Genomic DNA, 23925 nt, shown 5'->3' with positions numbered 1-23925 from the left:
TCAGATCTTTCAGTATAGAAGTGATATGATCTCAGTAACCAACTCCTGACAAACCGTTTGGCCCCTACATTTGGACCAATTAGGAAAAAGGGAAAATGCTGTGCAAACAAAAGTTAAACAGAGAATTTTAAAAGTACATAATAAAGACTCTAGTTAATTAGCAGACATAACTTTTGTATCATTGGTTTCCAAATCAACTCATTCTGTTGTATGTCTTTCCTGTTCCTTAGAACCATTAATCTAATCAGTTGACAAGTCTATAAAAATTTTGTGTCCATTCTTGGACTGATGGAGCTGTAGTCCATTTCCAGTATCTTGCAAACACAGTGCAAACAATGTAACCTTTTGGTTACTTACACGACCACCTGTATCAAGATAATTACTGCGCTATTGTATATTCAAAAGTATCAAGATAACAAGATTCTCATTTTTTAATGACTGAAGCGGGAAGTTCTATATTTATCGTCGTGGCCTCTGTGTAGTCCCACATGGGACTACACTTGTGCAGGCATGGAGCATTTTAGATAGCATAGCAAGAGCTTTTAGTCACAAATTGGGTGCTCCCTTTCCCAGTTAAAGCCTGGGCTAGCTATCACTTCACCCAGATCTGCGGAGGAGGGGAACTCCTTTCCCTTCAGATCGTCCTTTGCCACCATGAAGAGCAGAGGTGATTTCGACGTCTCTGATAACTGAGCTTGATCAAGGCCTACAAGAGATATTTCAGAGCAGGTTTTGTGGTCTAGAGTGTTCTTGACATATTTTGTCTTCAGTTTATTGAGTTAGAGTCATCCTTGTTTATTTGTTTTACTTTATTTTGGGGACTTAGTCTGCTAAGTGCTTTTGATGGGCCACCTTCTGCTTGGGGCAGGGAAAAAAGAAGGGACTACTTCCCCAGACCACTCTTCCTCTGTGGGGCGGGGGGAGCCATCAGCCTGATTAATTATGCCCTCTGTTGTCTGCAATTCGATAACAGGTTGTCATGTTTTTTGCAATACTGGTTATGGATATACCCTGACACTTGGGTGTTATCTCTGATTTAAAAGGGGGGGGGGCAGAGGTTGAGTTCATTTGATGCTCTTTTATCCTTCCTTATTCACTCTGTTTTTACTGATTTTGATGCCCTCATGTCAGAAGTGTCTACCCCTTTACATAAAGGTGCAATACGGGTAATACGAATCCTCCCCTGGGAGGGTTTTACTCCCACTATTTCTTGATTTAAAAAAAAAGGATAGTGGTCAGTGCCCCTTTATGATTCTTCAGGTTCCACATAATTTATTGCTAAGAAGTTTAGAATGCTATCCATGCCCGATATTATGCCCTTGCTGTTTAGAATGACTGGGTTTTGGAAACAGACCTGAAGGATGCATAATTTCATTTAGCCATCCTTGAAGTCGCTGGAAGTACTTAAGGTTTGTGGGGGATCTCGTTTATGAGTTCTAAATCCTGCTGTTTTGTCTGTCCTCCACCTTAAGGGTTTACTAAAGCAATGGTGGTGGTGGTCAAGTATCTGTCCTTACAGACGGCACCCAACTTTTCCTTACTTGGATGACTGGCTCTCACCAGACAGTCTCCAGAGACAATGGCATCAGCCTTACACATCTTACGCATTATCATTAATGCTAGTAAGTCCAAGTTACAGCCACTCATAAAACTGAGTTTATAAGCACCATTCTAAACTCAGATGTTGGTCATGCCATCCTCCTATTAAGAGTGTTTCAGCCATTCAAAGCTGGTGGCCAGGTTCCATCAGAAGAGCTTCAGAAGGCTGTTGCTGCCCAACAGCTATTGGGTTAAATGGCCTTGGCAATGTCCACTGTTCTCTTTGTCAGGCTGACAACCATCAGGACAGGCTCATGGCATCTATATGGCAGTATATTTACTTTGCCTTGTAATAACTATCTGTTGGTTTGTCTATCTATCTATCTAGATCCAAAGTTCCATTAGCATGATCTGATGCAGAACAGTCCTTTCCAGACTTTGTTTTCATGTTGTGGCATCCCTTCTGATCTTCTTGAAAACCAATTCATGAAGAATGGGGAGGGGACCCCTGGGAACAGTGGGACATGAGGTTCTTTCGTGGGAAATAGGAATCAGTTTTTTTAAAGAAAGTGCCTCTTTACAGAAGAGGCTGTCTTGACTGTAACATGTTTTATTAGGACTCCACTCAAGACAGTAGAAAGTAACAGCAGTAAAGATTAAAATAAATTAAGGTCTATTAAACCGTTAAGGATTAGGGGAGTAATGAATTTGTGGTATGCTAACAATTTAAGATCATAGATATTTATGCAGTCTCATAATTTACAATCGGTGATTCTAGAAAGGAAATAACAAAAAAGGAATGTATTGAAAGAACCCTGTAATTAATCTTAAACAAATATGTGTTTGATAATAGAGATTCCAGTTAGATTTGAGTAATAAAACGAATGAATATTTAATCTAAATGAACAGTTTCTATAATTTGGTAAAGTATTAAAACATTAACTATTCATATTAACTGTAGCGTTTAAGCATTTTGTAACTCAATTAACAGTGTGTTGTTTCAAAATACATTGACATAATGGGAGAAAAACTAGATATTAAACCTCAACTAATTCTACATGTCAGTTATTTTAATTAAAATAACAATTAGAACAAAAAAGCATAATTTAAATGTCTGATTTGCAAAGTTTTTATAAACTATTTACTTAACAGAAATATGCCTTTGAACAGATGTATATTATTTCATCATCGTATTTATGAACATTCATCTAGATTCAAGGTACTCAGATGTTCTATGCAACTACAAGTCCATTCATACACATGGTAACTTAACTCTCTCTGAACTCTGAAGTTGTTACTAAATAAAGATGCACAGGATTATGTTGGAACCTACCATGAGCCAGAAGGGAAGGGTAGTATAAAATTGCATAAATAAATAATTACGAAATTACAGCCAAAGGATTTTCAGCCTCAGCAAATGTTCCACATGTTCAAGCCATAAGAACTTCAGAACCATAGATACCATTTATGCAGATTTAGTGGTTAATTCCACTGTGCCATGTGTTCCAGTTCATATTTGATGAGGCTTTAAAACTGCCAAATTGTTTAGTCTTTTTAAAGCTTTGTTTTAGCTTGTGGGATTTGGGGGTTAGCTCGATTTGGGTAAGAGGGAGACTGCCACCACGGGTCCCCTATTGATATCCATCTTCTTGCTTGGGAGTGGGATAGAGCTCCTGGGGTGGGGTGGGAGGACGCCCTGGTCAGAAAACCCCAATTTGGAGTAAGAGTTCATTCACAGGGTCTTTCCATCACTCTCCCTCGAAGTCAGAGGTCGAGGGCCCACTCCTAAGAGCATAGTAGGGGACCTAGAAGATTAATAGGGGGCAAGGGCACCTGGGGGGATGTGCCTGGGCGAGGGGAAGGGCAGGGAGGCTGGAGCCATCCAGTGCTTATGGGCAGGGGACATTATGGCACTGGGGTCAGAAGATAATGGTTTTCAGAAGGCACACTGGATGTCTTCAGGCCATTGCTCCTACTGCTCTGCTCCCCATCCAAAGGGAGGTAGGGAGGTTAGTCATCCTGCCCACTGGTGCTGCTGCTTTTGAATGCTAGTTCAGCCCTGAACAAGACAGCCCTCATCCAGGATTTGATTCTGGATGAGGGGGACAATCTGGCTTGTATAACAGAGACCTGAACAAGTTAGCTGGGGAGGGGGATTAGAACTGACCCAGATTTGCCCCAAGACTATCAGGTGCAACAGCAGCCCAGGCTAGGGTGGCAGGTTGGTGGGGTAGCCATAGTCCACACATTCACCAGGCACCCCTCTCATCTTGTGTCCAGAGGTTAGAGTTTGCATTTAGTGTTTGGCTAGAGAGATAAGGGGGTTGTTGCTGATGTATCGCCCACTCTGCCTGACCTGGCAGAGGCAGTCTTAGAGGTGGTGCTGGTCTACCCTAGGACTGTTGTCCTGGGGGACTTCAACTACCACACTGAGGATGTCTCTGAAAGACCCGCTCCGGACCTCATGGCCACCATAGCAACCATGGGGCTATTTCAATTTGTGTCTGGACTAACGCATGTAGCGGGGCTTGATGCGTTGATTGGAGGGCTGGTTACTTGTCTATTGTCATGGACAGATCATTTTAAGTAAGTAAGTAAGTAAGTAAGTAAGTAAGTAAGTAAGTAAGTAAGTAAGTAAGTAAGTAAGTAATATAATATTGCTAACCATTTAAAAGTTAGTATCCATCTAGGCTTGTATCTATAACGTTGAACAGAAATTTCGCTACATTATCACAAACAATGGGATCAAGGTTGTCCAAGATTAGAGGAATCTTAGGAGCATCAGTTAATTGGTTGTATAGGAGTGGAGGCAAGGAGGATTGGTTCATTCTAACTTTAGCAAATCTTGCACAATGAAAGAGAGAGTGGTCAAGTGTCTCAATTTGACCTGAATTGCATGGACATAGTCTCCTTTGTTTGTCTATTTGTTGGTACCTACCACAGCGAAGAATGGAGCATTATGTTAAATTGGGCAAGCGTCATAGCTCTCCTTTGTTTTGGATTTACAAACCAGAAGTGCTAGTTGGCTTTGTGTCTTTGTTCCATAGGAATGAGCAGGGTTAAGGGAGAACATGTTTTTCTCACGGCAGCTATCATGTTACAGTGCTCATGTTCTACAAGCTTAGTTTTCAAGCAGCTACATGCCCAGGATAGAGTAAGAAGATATAGTGACTCTAGTGAGAGGCCAATGGTACCATTTTTTTTTTCTTCAACTAACTTCATCCATCTGGATGCCACAGCATCAGATGGAGTAAACTGGACTGTTTGGACTGCTGGCTGCTCCTTCCCACTGCAGGAATTCATCAGACTCCTTTCTCTCCTGTAAGGTGACTCAAGGCGGCTTACAAACTCCTTTCCCTTCCTCTCCCTATAACATAACCTTGTGTGGTAGGTGGGGCTGAGAGAGTTCTAAACTAATTGTGACTAGCCTAAGGTCACCCAGCAGACTTCATGTGGAGGAGTGGGGAAACAAATCTGGTTCACCAAATAAGAGTCCGCTGCTCATGTGGGGAATGGGAAATCAAACCCGATTCTCCAGATTAGAGTCCACCACTCTTAACCACGGCACCATGCTGGGGTAGATCCCAGTTACCCTCCTCTCTGTCTCCAAAAGCTGATTCTGCCAACTAAATGTGGAGATGTGGCCACAAACCCCATGCCCCAGTCCCAATCTCAACTGGTTAACCCTCTGCAGTCTTGCTAGCTGAGGTAGCATCCCTGCCTCGCTGGCAGCTTCCAATGGTAAGTGCATTCTCTGCAAATGTGCAGGGAACACTTTCTTTAGGTTGGGAGGGGGGATTTAAATCCCCCCCAAGTTGTTGTTTTTTTTAAGTTTCAGATTTGAGTATGCAGTAAGTCTGTGGATTTAAGTATCCACAGCCAGGGGCAGGCTTGGGAATAAGATATATAGAAGTAATTAAAATAACTGCAAAAGTTTACTGCTGTAGAAAATAACCGTGTAAAAGCAACAACTGATGATTTACATTTTATTACTAATAATAAGTATCATTACTTTCTTTGCTAACTAGAGACGTCGTTCAGTTAGCAGAATATACATTTTATAGAAATAAATTCATAAGAAAAAGGTATTCTTTGCTGTGTCATCATTAAAAGAAAAGTGAGGAACCAATAAATAAAAAATTTCTTCCTTGGGTACAGCAAGACAGGATTTTGGCATAAGAATGCCTCTCTATTCAACCACAGGGTTGGATCTTGAACACAGCTGTATCTAAATGGCACCTAAGATTTTGATATGAATTACTGTTAAATTCAGTGGGCACACTTTTGAAGAATATAAGATAGATGGTATAGGTCAATGATGGTGAACCTATGGCACGGGTGCCAGAGGTGGCACTCGGAGCCCTTTCTGTGGGCACGCGAACACAGAGTTCATCATGTGGGAGGTGGAAAATCACACACCCCATACACACACATCTAGGCTGGCCTGGGCCACTGAGCACGATGTGCGCGCACCGCGGTGAGCAGGGAGGACTCAGCTGGTGGGCCTGGTGCCTGTGCTCTGGGTGGCTGCTGCCTGAGGGGGGCGGGGCGCAGAGGAAGCAGAGATGCTAGAGAGGCACAGAGTGGTGCATGTGGGCCTTGCTGAAGTCTAGAGCGGGTGGGGTGGAGGAAGAGAGAGCCAACCGGTTTTTTCTAAACTAAAACCTCAGCATTCAAGTTAAATTGCCAGGTTGGCACTTTGTGATAAATAAGTGGGGTTTGGACTGCAATTTGGGCACTCGGTCTCAAAAAGGTTCGCCATCACTGGTATAGGTGGTATATTGTCACAACATGCACACCCTGGAAATCCTTAGCATGTGCTAGCTAACATTACAGAAGTACTAAATGTCCAGATTGTCGTGTGTCAGTGGATTCCAAAGGCCACATTTTCCCCTGTGGTGGCATGATTGTTATTGGAGGGTTTTTTTTAAATTACATGTCAGCTTTCACAGATAAAGGCTTTTCATAATGTCTAAACAGAATCCTACACTGAGTGGGGAAATGTATTATGTGACATGTTTATGTCAATTCACCAGAACTGACTGTTCTAGCCAATTCATGAGGCGTACATTTTCAAGCTTATCTCAAATTTTATGATGCAAAAAGTCCAAGGTAACAATGAAAAAAGTACAAATAGAGGAGAACAGACACATTTATCTCCTAAACAGTATGATTCTACATTGTCCTACTTGTATCACCTCCAGCTCTGCAAGGAGCAGTATAAACGCATAACAATTGGATTTAGCGGTGCTATTTCTTTTTGTTAAAATTCTTTTGTCACATCCACTATGTTTAACATGCTTCTACAGAGCCCTGGTCACAAAACTCCATGTAGGAAAATGTTATTTATATATTTATATCTGCTTTCATTCTATGAACTATCAAGGCAGATGACAATGATCAAATGCTTCTGTAAAATGCAAGGCAACAATAAATAGGTCTGAATAATAATATCATATGTGGATACCTACACTGCTTTGTACATCCACTTTTGAGGATGCAGCATATTTCTTTCCTCCAAACATATTACTATTTATATTTTTCCGCTAGAAATCATGTATAAATTCTAAACATGTAATTTAGGAATTCTTGCTGGTATAAGTAGTCACCAATATCTAAACAGTGTTTCACTTAATTTTACTCTTATCCTATGTATTTATCCCTGTATAAAAGACAGCAGGAATATAAAATATCAATAATAGACTTCCGACATGTCCAGACTGAAGAAGGAGGCAGTTATTCCATGGATCAGACACCCATGCCCAACCACAATTTATGCAATTGTCTCCCTCTAAACTACAGCCATGAAATCTATTTAAATCTTGCTTGCTTTTCTGCCTTTAATTTCTGGTTCTGGTTTCCCTGTTTCTTTTCTGTAATGGTTTATCATGGCTTTTGTTTATTAACATGGATCACTGGCATAAGAAGCTGCAAAAGGAGAAAACACAGGTAATTCATTTCAAAGATTCTATTCTATTTACATGTATTACCAACCGCTTGCCATAGTCTCAGTGCATGTTACAATACAACATGCAACATTAAAATAATGACAGTAAAAACACAATAAAATACAATAAAAAGCCATTCTAAAAACCCAGACACAATCTAAAATCTCCCACAAAATCCCCACATACCCACAAAAAGGAGGGGTATCTGGACATCTTGAGGGCCCCCTCCCAGTGGTGGCGGGGATCAGCCAAATGCCTGAATGAACAGGACTGTCTTTGCCAAGTGCTGAAATTCCAAGAGAGGAAGTGCCCAGTGAACTTCTGGAGGAAGGGCATTCCATAGTGAGGGCCACTGTGGAGAAGGCCCTCCAGGCTTCCCTCTCCCCCCTACCTCTAACAGAGCCAAGACAGACAGTGGGCCTCCTCCTCTGATCTTAATGGCTGGGCAGGAATATATGAGTTGATGCACTCTCTTAGGAAACCAGGACTCAAACCATATAGGGTTTTATAAGTTAGCAGTGTCACTTTGAATTGAGTCCAGTGGAAGCCAGTGCAGACATCTCAGAATAGGAGTGATGTGGACCTGATGCAAAGTACTGGTCAGCAGACGAGCTGCTTTATTCTGTATCAGCTCAAGCTTCCAGACTGTCCTCAAAGGCAGCCCCACATATAGCACAGTACAATAATCTAATCTGGTGGTTACTAGAGCATGGATAACTGTGGCCAAGTCATCTGAGTCTGGGAAAAAGCAGAGCTGGTGCACCAGCTGGATATGTTGATGGGCTCTCCTGGGTCATTGCTGCCACCAGGTTTCCTCTGGTTTCTAGAGACAGTGCCCCATCCAGGATGACCCCAAGATCCCACACCCAGTCTTTCTGGAGTAGAACCACCCCTTCCAGCACCAGCTGTCCCTTGATTCTCCCGACTTGGGAGCTCGGCAGACAGAGCACCCTGTCTAATCAGGATTTAATTTCAATTTATTGACCCTCATCTAACCCATGACAGCCTCCAGGAAGCAGTCCAGCACTTGGGCAGCCTTGCCGGATGCAAAGGAACCGAAAGGAACAGCTGGTTGTCATCTGTCGATTGGTAACACCCCATGCCGTATCCTCTGGTGACGTCCCTTAGCAGCTTCATATAGATGCTGAATAACATAAGAGACAGGACCGAGCTTTCAGAAACTCCACAACAGAGCTCCCAGTGACCCCAGCATATGCCCCCCCCAGCTTTATTTTATAAAGCCTGCCACTGATGTAGGATGAGAACCATCGCACGCTTGCTACAACATTAAGAGGAAAAAAATGTTTCATTTGGATACTACAGATAGAACACTTTTTGAAGGGCATGGTGTCCTTCTTCAATTCAGCCATTGTAGAAGGCCAGGAACCCAACAGCAACAGAGCTATGGTCGAGTGATCTAAACTCCTTGGCAGAAAAAGAAGAACTGAGGTGATCATTCTGCCTCATCCCTTTGAACATACTATATTTAGGTGGGAAAGTTCCCTCCTGAATGAAGGGAGAGAGAGCAAGTGCTCTTAAAGTGACAGAACAAAAATAAGCTTTCTATTCTTCAAAGGTAGACCTGCACATGTGCAATCCCCAATGTGGTACTGCACAGAAGCTCCATGAAGATGAACAAGATAATTCATGCCATAGTACTTCCCATTTATATGTATGGCTGTGAAAGTTGGACAATGAAGAAAGCCAACGAGAGGAAAGTAGATTCCTTTGATATGTAGTGTTGGAGGAGAGTTTTATCCAAATATTGTGTTGGAGGAGAGTTGGAGGAGGAGTTGAAGGAGAGTTTGGTCCAGATATTGTGGACCACCCAAAAAACAAATCAGTGGGTTCAAGATTAAATCAAATCTTAACTCTCTCTAGATGCTAAAATGACTAACCTGAAAATGAGAGTCACTGGGAAAGGCAATAATACTAGCAAAACTTGATGGCAGCAGACAAAGAGAAAGACCCAACATGAGATGGTGTCATGGAACAGCCTGGGCTCAGTGACAGCAAGGACTTCTCTGAAGAGGAGGAAACCAGTGTGGCTACCCCATCTGGATTAGGCTGCCCAACAGTTGAAACCAGATAGATTTAATTGGAAGTTAATGAAAAAACAAGATTGTAAGCAACTCACGGTGGAATAAAGCAGCAAGAAAGAATGGCAAGGGAGAGCATCCTTCAGACATTAGAAACAAAAGCTGAGCAATGTAAGAACTCAAGATATGGCTGACTGCCTGGCTCATAGTCAAATCAAGGCTGTTAATTGGCTATCAGGGACAACAGGTTTCAATTAAAAGAACTAAAAGCCCTTCCATAGTTCACAGCCATTCCTCTCCCCTTTCCCTAATCTCAAGAGCTATGTAGGATACAGGTGCAGTGAAGCAGCAGCAACATACTTCCAGTAACATTCAAAATAGCCCATTGGAATTCTTCAGATCATTCTGAAATTTTATTTTTAGTTACTTACTTTTCTCTTGGACACACATAGAATCCCTTGCTTTGTCACATTCTTAGGAATAGGAATTTGTGGATCAATGTTTATAACAGGATGACAATTTTATGTCTGTAATTTATAGGTCTGCATACAGCTGCAGATCTGCTTTTATTAATCATTTATGCTCCACAGCATGTTTTACAAGCTAGCAACATTAATGATATGCTGCTTTCTTTTATCTGTAGGTGATAATTGTGTCCTGTCTCAGCTGGACTATTGACTACACCTCAGGTATACTTTCTCCCTTCTTTAGAAATCAGCCATGTCTCTTTTGTCAATCTGCTCTGTGATGATCATTAGAGCTACCAAAACCATATCTAGTTTGAATAATAAATCCAACACTTTCATCACAGTTTCAAATGCTGGAATTTCTTACATGTTCAGTGTTTGATCTGCACTTTTGAGAAGTGTTTGTGAAGAGGGTTTTATTACAATATTTTAGTAGGAAGTGTCTGTTCAAAATGTAGACCCTGTTGGCTGAACATAACAGAATAACAGTGCTATTTTATAAACTGATTTCAGCAAACCCCTGCAAATATGCTTAAGAAAAGGCTGCTATCAAAATAACTCTTTCCTGGGATCAAGCTTGATGATATAAAATGGGTCATATTTCTGATATGATTTCTGTCTAACAGTGCAATCCTATGTCAAATGACTCTGGTATACAACCACTGAAATCAATGGTTTTAGTTTAGCTCTACATAAGATTCTATTATAATTCCTGACTATGTAAAAAGATCTTTGAAACTAAAGAGGAGCAGGTGCCTAGCTTTATTGTGTCTTGTAATGCACTGGGTTTCACTTGATTCACAAAGCTGTTTAGACAGAATAGCATGACTTATCCAATTAATAAATCAAAGACTTTACTCTCTCATAACCTTTAATAGTTGGTTCATCCTTTCCATTTTTTTCCTCTCAACCCAAATTGTTAGGGATCTGATATTAGCATGTTACAGCAAATTCTTCGGGGCTTTTCTGTAAGTATGAGGACTTGTAAAAGTGACTTGGCTTGGATTCAGAGTACCTACCAACCAAATGAATCCATTTGCCTCTAAGCTTAGATGAAGACTGTTCATGGCAATACTATCTGCCTCCTATCTTTCCTAAGGTAGGAACAGCCACAGAAATTGAGTCCATCAAAAACTTGACAAGCATATGCCAACAAATATGGAAAACAAAACAATGGCCACAGACTGGAAAACACTTAATTTACATTTCAGTTCCCCCCAAAAAAGACATCAAAGATTGCAGCAACTATTGGACCATGACAGTAATTTCTTATGTGAATAATGTGATGCCCAAAATATTACAACAAAGACTTGCCATGTAGGGAAAAATAAATGTTTGATTTTCAAGCTGGATTCAGAAAAGGAAGAGGCACCACAGATCATACTGCTTATTTGTGTTGGTTACTGGAGCACATGGAAGCATCTCAGAAGAAAATCAGATTGTGTTTCACAGATTACAGCAAAGTTTTTGACTGTGTGGATCATGAAAAGCTATGGCTCGTGTTAAAGGAACGCTGTGTGATTGATTTGATGCACTAACTCTGGACAAAAGGCTACTGTTGGGATAGAATATGGAGCAAACAGAATGGTTTCCAATTGGCAAAGGTGTTAGTCAAGGATGAACTTTTATTTCCCTTTCTCTTCAATCTGTATGCAGAACATACTATAAGGAAAGATTTGAAATGTACAGATGATACTACATTACTGGCAGAAAATAACGAAGACCTGAAATGACTACTGCTGAAAGTTAAAGGAGAAAATGCCAAAACAGTACTACAGCTGAACACCAAGAAGGCAAAAGTAATGACTACTGGAGAATTATTCTGCTTTAAGGTGGACAGTGAGGAAATTGAAATTGATGAAGACTTTCTATTTTTCGGCTCTGTCATGCAAAAGCAAGACTGTAACCAAGAAATAAGAAAGAGATTGAGACTAGGAAGGGCAACCATGAAGGAGTTAGAAAAGACGCTTAAGAGTAAGGATGTGTCACTGGCAACCAAGATCAAGTTAATTCATGCAATAGTATTCCCTCTTATTATGTATGGGTGTGAAATCTGGACAATGAAGAAAACTGACAGGAAGAAAATAGATTCCTTTTGAAATGTGATGTCAGAAGAGAGTATTGCAGATACTATGAACCACCAAAAAACAAATTTGTGGGTTCTAGAACAAGTCTGAACTGTCCCTAGAAGCTAAAATGACTAAACTGAGGCTGTCTTACTTTGGTCACATTATGAGAAGACAACAGTCACTGGAAAAGACAATAATGCTAGGAAAGGTTGACGACAGCAGGAAAAAAGGAAATCCCAATGTGAGATGGAATTGGCTCTATAAAGGAAGCCACGGCCCTCAGTTTGCACGACTTGAGCAAGGCTGTTAATAATAGAATGTTTTGGAGGGCACTGATTCATAGAGTCACCAAGAGTCAAAAGTGACTTGACAGGACTTCATACACATACAGAGACAACAAATAGAAACAAGGATCGAGATAAATGAATGTATAAGAGGGGCCTACTTGGGTTAATCCAACTTTGTGTAATGATTAAAGTTCCTGTCTTTAGTGATAATTTTAGTCAGAAGTCTGCATAATCAGTTTGTCTGATTACTCAGGGTCTCTCATAGCCTCTTTAGATGATAGGGAGACCCTACCTCAAATTACTAGCCAAATATCTAGCTGAGATGAGAGTCCAAGAAGGATTACATTCTCTTATAAACTTAGGTTGACTACTTCTCACCACCACTGGCAACTGAACTGGATAACCTATTTCTCCTCCTATAATATGCATTCCAAAAACCAATAATCCAAGAGAAAGAGATTTAATGTATTTTCCCCAAGGCAGTCAACAGAAAATCATGAAATCCTTTCCTTCAATGGCAAAAACAGGGATTTCAGCATTTTGTGGGCTGCAATACAAGTAACATTCGGTTTGTTTGGACATATGTTCTATGGCTCTGCTGCAATGGGTAAAAAGAAGCTGAGGTGATAAATTAAAAGGGCAGGAGGCTGACAGGTGAAATATATGGGATTATAAGGGTGAGTAGGAAACTGAGAGAGATTAATTTCCTGGCTGGAAAGATTACCACCAAGTAGTAATAAATTCCTTGGTAAAAGTTATGTTGTTATTGCTGCTATGGAAAAGAAGATTGAGGAAGAGGAGGAGCAGGACAGTATGTGAAAAGAAAAGAGTAAAGCAGAAGGAATAAGAAATGAAATAGGAGACAAAACCCAAAATGTCATAATTTTGTACAATACTGAAATAAATTTGATTAATTTAGTTCTGAGCCTGATTTCAACAAAAAGTTTGGATTGAAAAAATTAGCAGCTTTATATCAAAAAATGGATATAAAGTCCTTCCTATGAACATTTACACATATCACTGGAGTACATCTAACCTACAAATTAAAAGCTGCAATGAAATAAAATGGGAGGAATCATCAATGAGGGAAAAACTTCTTCTGACTCTCACTTTCTTATAAATCTACCTTTCCATCTGGCCTCCCGTGGGCACAGCGGGTGGGGGAGGGGAGTGCAGCTAGACGCCATCTGCATTTTTATGGGTTCTTGTATTATTATACATACTGATGTAATAAATTATGGTTTTACGTATGTTTTAAACTGTTATTCACCGCCCTGAGCCCTTAGGGGGAGGGCAGTATATAAAACTACTACTACGACGACGACGACGACTACTACTACTACTTAATAATAATAATAATAATAATAATAATAATAATAATAATAATAATAATAATAATAATAATAGAAACTCTTAAACCTGTTCCCAATATTGTCAGTAATTAATGATATTGGATTTTAAGAATGTCCCAAATTAGAGTTGCCAACTCCAGCTTGGGAATTTGTGGAGATCTGGGGATGGTCCCTGGGGAGGGCAGAGTCTGGGGAGGAGGAGGAGCTTGGCAAGGATGTGATCCCATATGGTTCATTCTCCAAAGGTGCCATTTTCTCTGAAGGAACTGATCAATGCAATCTGGAGATGTTGCAATTTTGGGAGAACTCTAGGCTGCACATTGAAGATGGCAACCCTACTGAACATGCAAATAATTTGTAATAGTGGTACTACGGCCTTACATTCAACAATAAGATTTAAAAGCATGCTTTTAAGACGCATCTCTCAAGTTAGGTTTAAAGAGCAAAGTGTGGCATGTGGTGAAGTAGTGGCCACTGGAACTACCTATATTTACTTGAATCTATAAGACAGGACTAGTAATGATATTCAGAGATTGTCAGTTTTAAGCATAGATTCAGTCCACCACAGCCACAAAATCTGTGTTTAGATTAGTCTTAGTATCTTAGTGGAGAACTGCTCTGTTCCCACTTCATCCCACCCCATTAGGCCACCAACATGCCATGAGAGCAATGGGGACATCTCCTTACACAATCATGCGTTGGTTGAAAAGTGTTTTAGTTTGTCTCAGAGATGTTTGTGAAAGTACCCACAATGAATTCACAGGGAAAAGGTAGTTAACATCATGTACATATGGCCAACAAATGATCTGGAATGAGGTATATAACTTAAATAACTTCAGTGTTACTAGCCACTAATGTAGTTCAGAACTGAATATAATGGGTAAAACACATAATCGATAAAACAAACTGTATTCAGACATATTCACCTTATTCAGCCTCACAACATTTTAAAAAATGTTGGCAATTATATTTAGTGCTAAATGGCCTCCATAATGTTGTACAATACTAAATGTTAACAGGGTAAAAATCGAATTGCTGTGTTTGTTCTCTGCAAAGCGCAAGATGCACCGTGTGCTGCTTCACTTCTTAGTTGAAGACACCTTCAACACGAAGCCAGTCGATCTGTTAAAAATACATTTCAGTTCACTGAGATGCATCTTACCACATCACAATATCTTACTGTCCCCTTTGACATTTGGATAAATTATTCCTATTTTACAGGAGTCTGCTCCCAAAAAATGACTTTCTGAAGAAGGTAAATGAGAAAAAAAAGTTGTACTAGAAACATGCACTGCAGTGTTCACAGATGACATTAAACACAAAATGTATAAATATTAGTTCTGTCAAAAGTGCACGGTATAATTCAGTCTTTGCCTTTCAGCTTCAGGAAAGGGTCACGAACTTGCATTATCTCCCTAAGCACTAGTCTTCACATTTAATTTAGAGATGTTTAAACTGTATGAGTAAGCTGTGCCTTCCACAAAGACCTTTCTACAAATATCTGCTGTGTGACTGGTACAGAGCTGAGTAATCTGGTATGGATAGCGCTGGACCAGATTTAACAACTTTGAAAATAAATAAAAGTTAGGTGCTCAGGAGCTGGTCAGGAAGCACAGTGCCTTTGTATGCAGGCTAGAATACCAAATCATGGCAGCAGTTTTACTTCTTACTAACTAGACTGAACACTATTGGCATCTGGGGGATTTTTTTTTAAGGAAAAGATTCGATACTTTAGGGACAGATCCTAACTCAAAGAAGAAGATTTTTTTCCTCTTTGCCTAGACACTTCTTGCCTCTGTAAAAGGACAAGGAACTGCTCCTTAACAGGAAATCATGCAATACTAGGGGACGTTTTCAGGAAGATGAGGAATTTGGCAATACTGCCTCCTCCATCTTGTACCAGCAGAACCAGCCTAGAAGCTAAGCCAGTGATTACAATTTTTTAAAAAGAGAAACAAAACACTGATTTTTTTTTGAAGGAAACAGGTTATGTGGTCTCTCTCTCTCTCTCTGAACCTCCCTTATGACATAGAGATGTCCTTTCCCAAAGAATTATAGAACAAAGTCAACTGTATAAAATCTTGATACAGAAATAGAGTCCACATGGCTAAATTAAATAGGTGAGTGTTTATTTTTGGGCATTTGGAAAAGAAAAGGCCATTTAGTCCCATGGGAGTCTGAAAAGCTTTATAAGCATATAAATATCAATACAAGATACTCAGATGAACAGGTGGTCCCACAAGGAATATGTTAAGTTTTCTGAAACATTTCAATGAAATATTTCCTCAAAAAAGGAAACACTGGTGATGGGAAACCTTCGGGACCGCATTACCCCATATGTCCCAGCTCGACCTCTGCGTTCGGCAGAGGCCAATTTACTGGAGATCCCTGGCCCCTCAATGATGCGGCTGGCCTCCACTCGGGCCAGGGCCTTTACGGCTCTGGCCCCTGCCTCAGAATGGAACACTTCTTCCTCCAGCTGTCGGGCCCTCGCGGGACTAGGACCAGAAGGTTTCCGCAGGAGCCTGTAAGCACCCGAGGTTGTTCCACCGGGCTTTTAGAGAAACCAGCCGCTGAGTGCGCCCTTCCTTCCCCTAGGTTGGATATCCCAATGCCAACGGGATCCATTATTAAGATCTATGGTTCCCTTATACCACCGGGACCATTACCCCCTCTTGTTAAAGGGACTAGGTCTAGATAGGACGCCATCTTGATATATTATAATTGCTGTTTTATTATAACTTATGGATGTTTATGATGTTTTATGTGATTTTATGATGTACACATTAGAGCCCTTGAGGGGGGATTGGAAGTGATTATCAATAGAAGTCAAATAAATAATAATAATAATAATATTATCAATTCATGCATACTAGTATTCATTTCTATGTGTAGTTTCATAAGGATGCCATAGTTCTGTTGCTTTGAAAAACCGTTAAAGATATCAATCTGAAAAGTTCTGTGACATAATTTTTATATTACCTGTTTAGAACAGTTTATTTCTAGGCAGTTTTGCAAGAGAGAAAAACATATGGTTGGGGATACAAAATTATAGAAGCACTTACATTTGCACTGTGATCACTTCCACTAACACAGATGACATCTTGTTTTTGAATTGTTAGTACCTCTTTTGTAAGCTTCAGTCGAATTTCATAGGTGTTTTCGGTTGTTTCATCGTATAATAATGCAATACCAGTTTTTGTCTGTAATAAAATACAAATGAAAGATGTCAACAGCAAGAGAAAAAATGACAAGCAATAAAGATGGTTTTAGAAAACATGTCTATGTGCTCAAAATACCTTTGTATCTGTTTGGGAAAAGGCCATAGTAATAAGGATGGAATAGAAGAAAAAGTAAAGAAGATGGAGGAGAATAACAAGAAGAAAACCTGAGCTTTTATACTTAAGAAAACTAATGGGACCCAGTGCTACATTGTTCTCCTCTCTTCCACTATATCCTCACAACAACAACCTGGTGTGGTAGGCTAGGCTGACAGATTGCAGCAGGTCCAACGTCGCCAGGTGAGCTTCCAAAGAAGAGCAGGGGTTTGAACCCAGTTGTCTCAGGTTCTAGTTGACACTCTAACTACTACACTACACCAGTTCTTCATTTCATACTTTGATTCACAGGCTGCTGATAATATTATGTGGCTTAATTTCTACAATGGCAAGTATTTCCTAGATTAGCCTATACCGCATTGATCTTTTTGTAGCAGAGTGTATTGTGGGCATGAGAGTTTAATTGTGAATAATTAATCTCCTACAATTACACAATATTATTTCAGTTCATCACAAATTGGAACATTTTAGAACCATGAATTACAGCTGAGACATAAGTATTTATCCCAGATATAAGATAATAATATATTTCAAAGCAATATTAATGGCTAATGATCAACAGCTATATACAGAAGTATAAAATAAGGTATTTTAAAAATATACACTCATTCCATTTTAATATAAAATGTGACTGTGGCTACTGCTGAACATTACTCATTATTTTCTTTGTGTCTCCTTTGGTTCTTTACAAGCATTCCTTTAATGGGGGCAGAAGCCAGGATGAAACTTATTCACAGTGCAGTATTAAACACTAGCTGAACTGATAGGCCATAACCAATAGCAGCAATTACCAGTGTGCATCTAGCTGCTAGGCTGTGGATTTGCCCTTGTTATATCTTACCTCCTACATAAATGTAAAGCTGTGTAACAGAAAGCCTTTTTCACCACCAGAGTTGTTCCTTTAAAAATGTTGCTCCTTGAAAACATTTCCCCCTTCCCTCAGAAATTGAACATTTGTTTGAGAAAGGTTGTGACTCTTCTGTGGGGATGTTTTCCTGCCAAGTGAGCTTAAGAGATACCTGGTGATAGGAATGGAATGAACCATGCTTCCTTCCCTGTGAATCTGCCTGGCAAAAGGGAATTTTTGTCAAGAGAGGATTCAAACACCTGCCTTGGGAATATCAGAAATTTTGAAGTCAAAGGATTCCAACTGCGTATGCAAAGACTTTTCTAGAGCAAAGGGTTTTCTTGGTTCTTTCCCTTGTGTCCAGGTGAGGACAAAGTTAACATCAGTAAAATGGGCCATGTCAGCATTTGGTGCATGCCTTTTTTCCATAACTGGCTGACACTTGGATATGAGCATATTGCTCTATTATGGGTGCAGTTGCTGAGATTGGGCCACTATCCACTTACCTCACTAAACTGCAACGCCGCTGCGACCCCGCAATGAAAAGCCTCCGTGGCTTCTGACCACGGAGACATTTGTTCCCCACACGTTTGCAATTCTTGAAATAACGCGGGCAGCAAAGAGCGGGAGTTCCGTTGCAATGAGGGGAATGGAAAGCATCCCGATTGGCCGTCCCGAGGCGGTGATAGCGTCATGAGTTAACGATGAAAGTGGCGGCCAGCCGTAGGTGGTCTCCAGTGGTATGGAATTGGCTGGGAAGAGGTTGTTTATGATAGGTTCGCACGAGCGTGAGTGTGAACGTCATCAAAGAGGCGCTAACAGCCCTCTATTAAAGGCGTCGGCACATGCTGGCGATCAGCGAAGTAAATCGTTGGCTCTGCGGCTTTCTGTGGAACCGTCATCCAGCAGTGTTTGGAAGTGAAAGCAGAAGCCAGCTCGCCGCGCTGCTGCGCTATCTCTTGTACTTCCTCATTAAACCGGCTCGGCCGACATTTTCCATTTGCTCCGGCAAAGGGCTTTTGAACAAGGATTGAGGCGGTGAAAGGCGGTGACCCGACTGGAGTGTCGACAACGTGTCGATCATCACTTCTGGGCGCACTTTTAGGCCGGGGACACCCCCATAACAAGGGATGGCGCTCCACTGATGTTCACGCCCTGAATTGGCGTGGAGCTGCGCGTCACAGCCGAATCAGCCCAGCGGCATAAACAGCCGAGAGTTCCCCACAACCTTGCGGCACCGCGGGGTTTTTTAAAAGTTGCTCTTTTAAGCCCGGAGACTAATTTGCCGCGCAGCCAGGAGGCGGGAGAGAGGTAAATCCCTGGCAGCCGCGCAGTGAGCGCCGGAGATGTGGGGAGCGTCCAGGACCCCCGTGGCTTTTAAAGAGGTGACCCCGCGGCTTATGGTGAGTGGATAGTGACCCATTATTGAAGGTTGATCTTCTTTGAAAATATCAGTTCTCTATTGAAAAACATAAGATACTGACTTGAAATACACTGGCAATAGTTCTGTCAAAGCAAAATATTGATTACCTTCAGAGTGAGGCAGGAAGGCCTAGGAACAGGGGAGCCACCAGATTGGCTGTGGCTTTCTGCACTCTGATTGGGCAACTAACTGCATGATGCAGAGAGAGAGGAGGTTAAACTCCCGGTCACAATATTTTGAGAAGCTTTTGATTGGAAACATTCCTGTCGATAAGTGCTGCCTGCCTCAATTGTGTGACAGACTCAACTCTGAGGGGAGTAGATCAGTCAAAAGAGTGGCTGATTCCATTGGTTATCAGCCTGAGTACTGTGTGAAAGCAACCATACACTGTATACTGCTGGGGTTAGGTTTATTGGACAGCCAAGTTGAAGGCTGTATAAACCTGGATAAGAACTGCTTCTAAAGAGAGGAGTATTCTAGTGTACCAGTGGGTCTGGGATATAGGGCTTTGCTTTAAGTCTATTTCAGTAATTTATGTTTTATTTTTGAAGGCTTTACCTAACTGTGAGGGCTGTGAGAGGATACAGTGAAAAAGTATCAAGCCAGTGTTAGGACCCTTAGATGAATGCCATAAACCAGAACATGTAAGAAAAGAAACTGTACAAACTGTGAACCATCTATGAAACTAACATCTAAGCTGAACTGAACTAAATAATCTTAAGTGCTGGGCCAAAGAAACCAAAAACTGTAAGGCGGATTCCACATGGGCCAAAAACAGCAGTGTGAAAACGGTGTGAAAATGGTGTAAAAGGGTTTACACCATTTTCACACCACTTTTTTTGGCCCATGCGGAATCTGCCTAAGTCTCTATGTCAAGCTCTCTTGTAATTTGTGTATATATACTCCTCTTGCCTAGTTTAATTCATCCAAATCCATCTCCAAATTGTTATTCTCAATTCAACATCTCTTGTCTGTTTAATAAATCTGTTATTCTGGTTAAGTTAACATCTGCCTCAAGTATTTATTTGATTTGTGCCTTTGAGGGGAGTGCCCATTGAAAAGAGAAATAAAAGACAACATACATGCTCTGCCTTCTGAGTGTGAACAAGATTGAGGAAAAATGATTTTTACCTTACACAACCATTATTAAAGGCACCACAGCTCTGAAGGGGAAAAGATGGGAAAAACCTGACTGATTTCCCTGCCTGAAGAAGTATAAAAGGTGAGAGAGTGTCCATCGCCAAGTGGTGTCTAGTGCTGGGATATGAATAACAACAATAAATTCAATATCCTCATTAATAAAATAAAAAGTATTGTAAGTCTTGTGAGCAGAAACAGATAACATCAGATATGGCACCCCGATTTAAAGCTCAAAAGGCACAAGGAGGTCAGCAGACTCATGAGGCAGTAGTGAAATCTCCTGAGCCAAATTCTAGTCGGAAATTCAGGAATTAGAGATGAAATTAAAACGTGAAATGGCAAAATTGGAGAGGATCTAATTAGCAAGGACTGCAGCTGAGGAGAGAGTAAAAGAAAGGGAGTGTGAAGCTGAAATGGCACAACTAAAGAGGGAAAGAGAAAGAGACAGAGAAATGGCTGAGAGGGCAGAAAGAGCAAAAGAGAGGGAACTTAAAATGGCACAATTAGAAATGGAAAGAATGCAGCAAGAGAGGGCAGAAGGACACTAAGAAAGGAACCTTGAAGCCTGAATGGAACATGAGAAGTAGGCTAGGCCATTGCTCAGTGGGGTTAATACCATAACAGTTGCCATAGGAACAGATAAACTGTGAGCCTTCTTGAGGTGGGGCCTAATGATAAGGATGGAAGTAAAGATGACTGTTATGACTGATGTAACTGCAAATGTGGCTGTCTATGATTTTCAATATTTTCACAGAACATTTCATAGATCTAAGAGAATTACAGTCTCAGACAAAACTGATAATCTTTCAAACAGTGAAAACACATCAATTTTCTTTAAAATCAAATAGAGCAGGGGCAGCTGGAAAACTAGTACTTCTCTCTTGGAATGTGTTCTGTGAACAAATTCCAAAATGCTAGCTTTTACTTTAGAACAACCAACAACACAAAATGTATATTAGTTATACCAATACCAGAAACATCATGTCAACTGTCGATCATTCATAGATTCATCCAGTGAATCATCCAGTGAATTCATTTGAGATTAACATGTTATGTACATTCCAATACAAGTATCTATTGCAATAATAAATGAGAATTCCTTTACAAATTAATACGCATAGCTGAATTTTGCCAAAAATTACACACAGGTTATAGGAGTCAATAACACCTGGTAAAATAACAGTTCAGCATCTGGACCAAATGCTACACCTTCAGGTGAAATCTAGATTGTTTGATTAAAAAAACCCAGAATTGTAATGGCTTTGGAATGACTAGAACCCTCATGCAGCTTGACAAATTATCCCAATTTAAGACAATTAATTTTTCTTTAAATTTGGAATGAGACTACTATGAAAAGCCATAGCAGTTGGGGTCAAATTAGGCATTACATTATCCACCAGTTGGAACCCTGGATGCTATAGGATGCTATAGGAACCCTAGATTGCCAGGTATCCACATGCAATTAGCGGGGGAGAAGGCAGGCTGAGATGTTCATATTTCCCACCTTTTCTCAGTGACTGAGCTGCTTGGAATGATAGTGAGAAGTGATTTGTAAGTCTGTGACTCAGCCCTATAACTCCACATAAGATGAAAGAAGCCTGTTATTTAACCTGTGGCAAATCCTGTTAGCAAAGCAACACAGTATAATGAGGCAGGTTCAACAAACAAGTAAAATTTATTAAACAAATGATATGGATGGAAAGTAGGCAGAAGATAAATATATACAACTTCAGCTCAGTTTTTAGTTTTTAGACACTGGCACAGATATTAATTAAACTTTATAAATTTTAATTGCTTAGACATTCTAGAAATTTTTACTTCAGATGGTACAGTTCGTTGTTACTGATGGCTAATGGATTATCACAGACCTTGGATCCTAACAAGATGGTACCCTCCCACAGTACACTCACACAGCCTCGACTTCATTAGCTACCCAACTCAAACATGAATCCCACTCCTGAGATAAAAATTAAAGCAAAACCCTAATAGACCAGATAGGATCCACCTAATGTGTATCATCCTGCACTAACTGGTTCAGGAATTCCTCTTCTACTCCAGAACATCTATTCCTATCCCTGTTTATATTTATGTCTATTTGTGGAAAGTCACTGCTCTTCCACCTCAGCTCTAGGCCCTAAATAAAGCAACCAGTTTTCCTTGTCTGAGTAATATTTGCTTCCTCAGTTCACGCTGAAACACACCCTCAAACCAGATATATTTTAACATTCAGTTAAGGCAGTAGATATTCACACTTAGGAATCAGAGTCCAAAAGCATACAAAAACTCTTTTTGTAATAGAGATAACTTCCTCTCTGCTTCTACACCAATCAGGGTGCTATCTTGTTCCTACAGAGTTTATTCCCCACTCTGATATGTAAACAATTTGTCTACAGAAATTCCTGCACTTGGGGGTCTGGCAACACCATTTTAGAGGTGAACTTGGGCCATTTAAAACACTATGAGGGGCTCAGACTCCCATCAGTACCATATGATCTTCTTTACCCTCCATGAGACTTTTCAAGTACCAAAACAGCAGAGCAGGGGGTGAAAGAAGAGTCCTGGTTCTGATGCACTGCAACTCAAACCAAGATTACACCCTTGTGGCATTTTAAATAACCTGAATTAAACTTTAAAATGGTGGCAGTACCCACAGGTTCAACCCATGAATGCTGCAGTAGCATCTAGTATAAGTGTATTTAGGTCCAAGATTTAATTTGCATAGCTGCAACAAAACTGTATTTCACATCTTTGGCGTTTGTGGAAATATTTGTACCTTTGTAGCAACTGAGGCGTGTCTCAATTCAATTAAGATTTCTATAGCCTCACCTGGAGATTATTCACACACCAAAAAAAAAAAGAACCAGCATGGCCCTTGTACAACAACATTAAATGAGTTCTGGGAATGAATCTGCATCTGTACTATGAGCCATCCTGTGAGATGATTACAGCTGAGCCTTGAATTGTCCACTTTGAAGATGTGCACAATCTCGTCAAGAATCCCTAGTGATTCAACTCTTCATGTCTTTATGTTCAAAGAGGCTTCAGAAAGACCATTATACTTCAACTGTAGTCACTGAACCATTTAAGATGTGGGGATTTTTTTTAGTATTTTTGACACAAGTACTAAAATAAAGGGCCAGCTAGTTGTTTTAGCTACTCTAAATTGATTTTGAGGTAGTGGTATGGATCCTAAGCCTATCATCACATTCCACTAAACCAAATTTGAAGCCTTCCTTCAATTGAAGTGACTCTTTCATTGGAGGAGGCTGGAGACTGCCCATTCTGATACAAATGTGACCACGACATACTCACTTGGGATTATCTATATTAGATTGTGAAGTTATTGATATCAGTTTTACAGTGAGAATGATGTCCAGTAACAGAATAAAAATAAATAAAATCATTGAACTCATTGAAATCTATAAACCTAATAGTGAAGTGTGCCCTCCTCCACTGAAGATTTCTAAATCTGCAGA

The 23925-nt window shown here is 40.4% G+C and overlaps 1 protein-coding gene across 6 annotated transcripts in view; it reads right to left on the bottom strand.

Annotated features, from left to right (window-relative positions):
- Positions 1–23925, bottom strand: part of SNTG2 (syntrophin gamma 2) — a 354452-nt gene that overhangs the window by 218557 nt on the left and 111970 nt on the right. For 4 of the 6 annotated variants that reach the window (XM_048497891.1, XM_048497919.1, XM_048497904.1 and 1 more), the window contains exon 2: positions 16767–16904. In XM_048497891.1, the coding sequence (XP_048353848.1) occupies positions 16767–16904 (138 nt within the window). Of the gene's footprint in view, positions 1–16766; positions 16905–23925 lie in introns of those variants that run through there. The other 2 variants (XM_048497898.1, XM_048497911.1) reach the window with 2 other exon arrangements.

This window comes from Sphaerodactylus townsendi, linkage group LG01, assembly GCF_021028975.2.
Source record: "Sphaerodactylus townsendi isolate TG3544 linkage group LG01, MPM_Stown_v2.3, whole genome shotgun sequence".
In the NCBI taxonomy this organism is placed as follows: Eukaryota; Metazoa; Chordata; class Lepidosauria; order Squamata; family Sphaerodactylidae; genus Sphaerodactylus; species Sphaerodactylus townsendi.
This window is presented reverse-complemented; position numbering and strand designations above follow the sequence as displayed.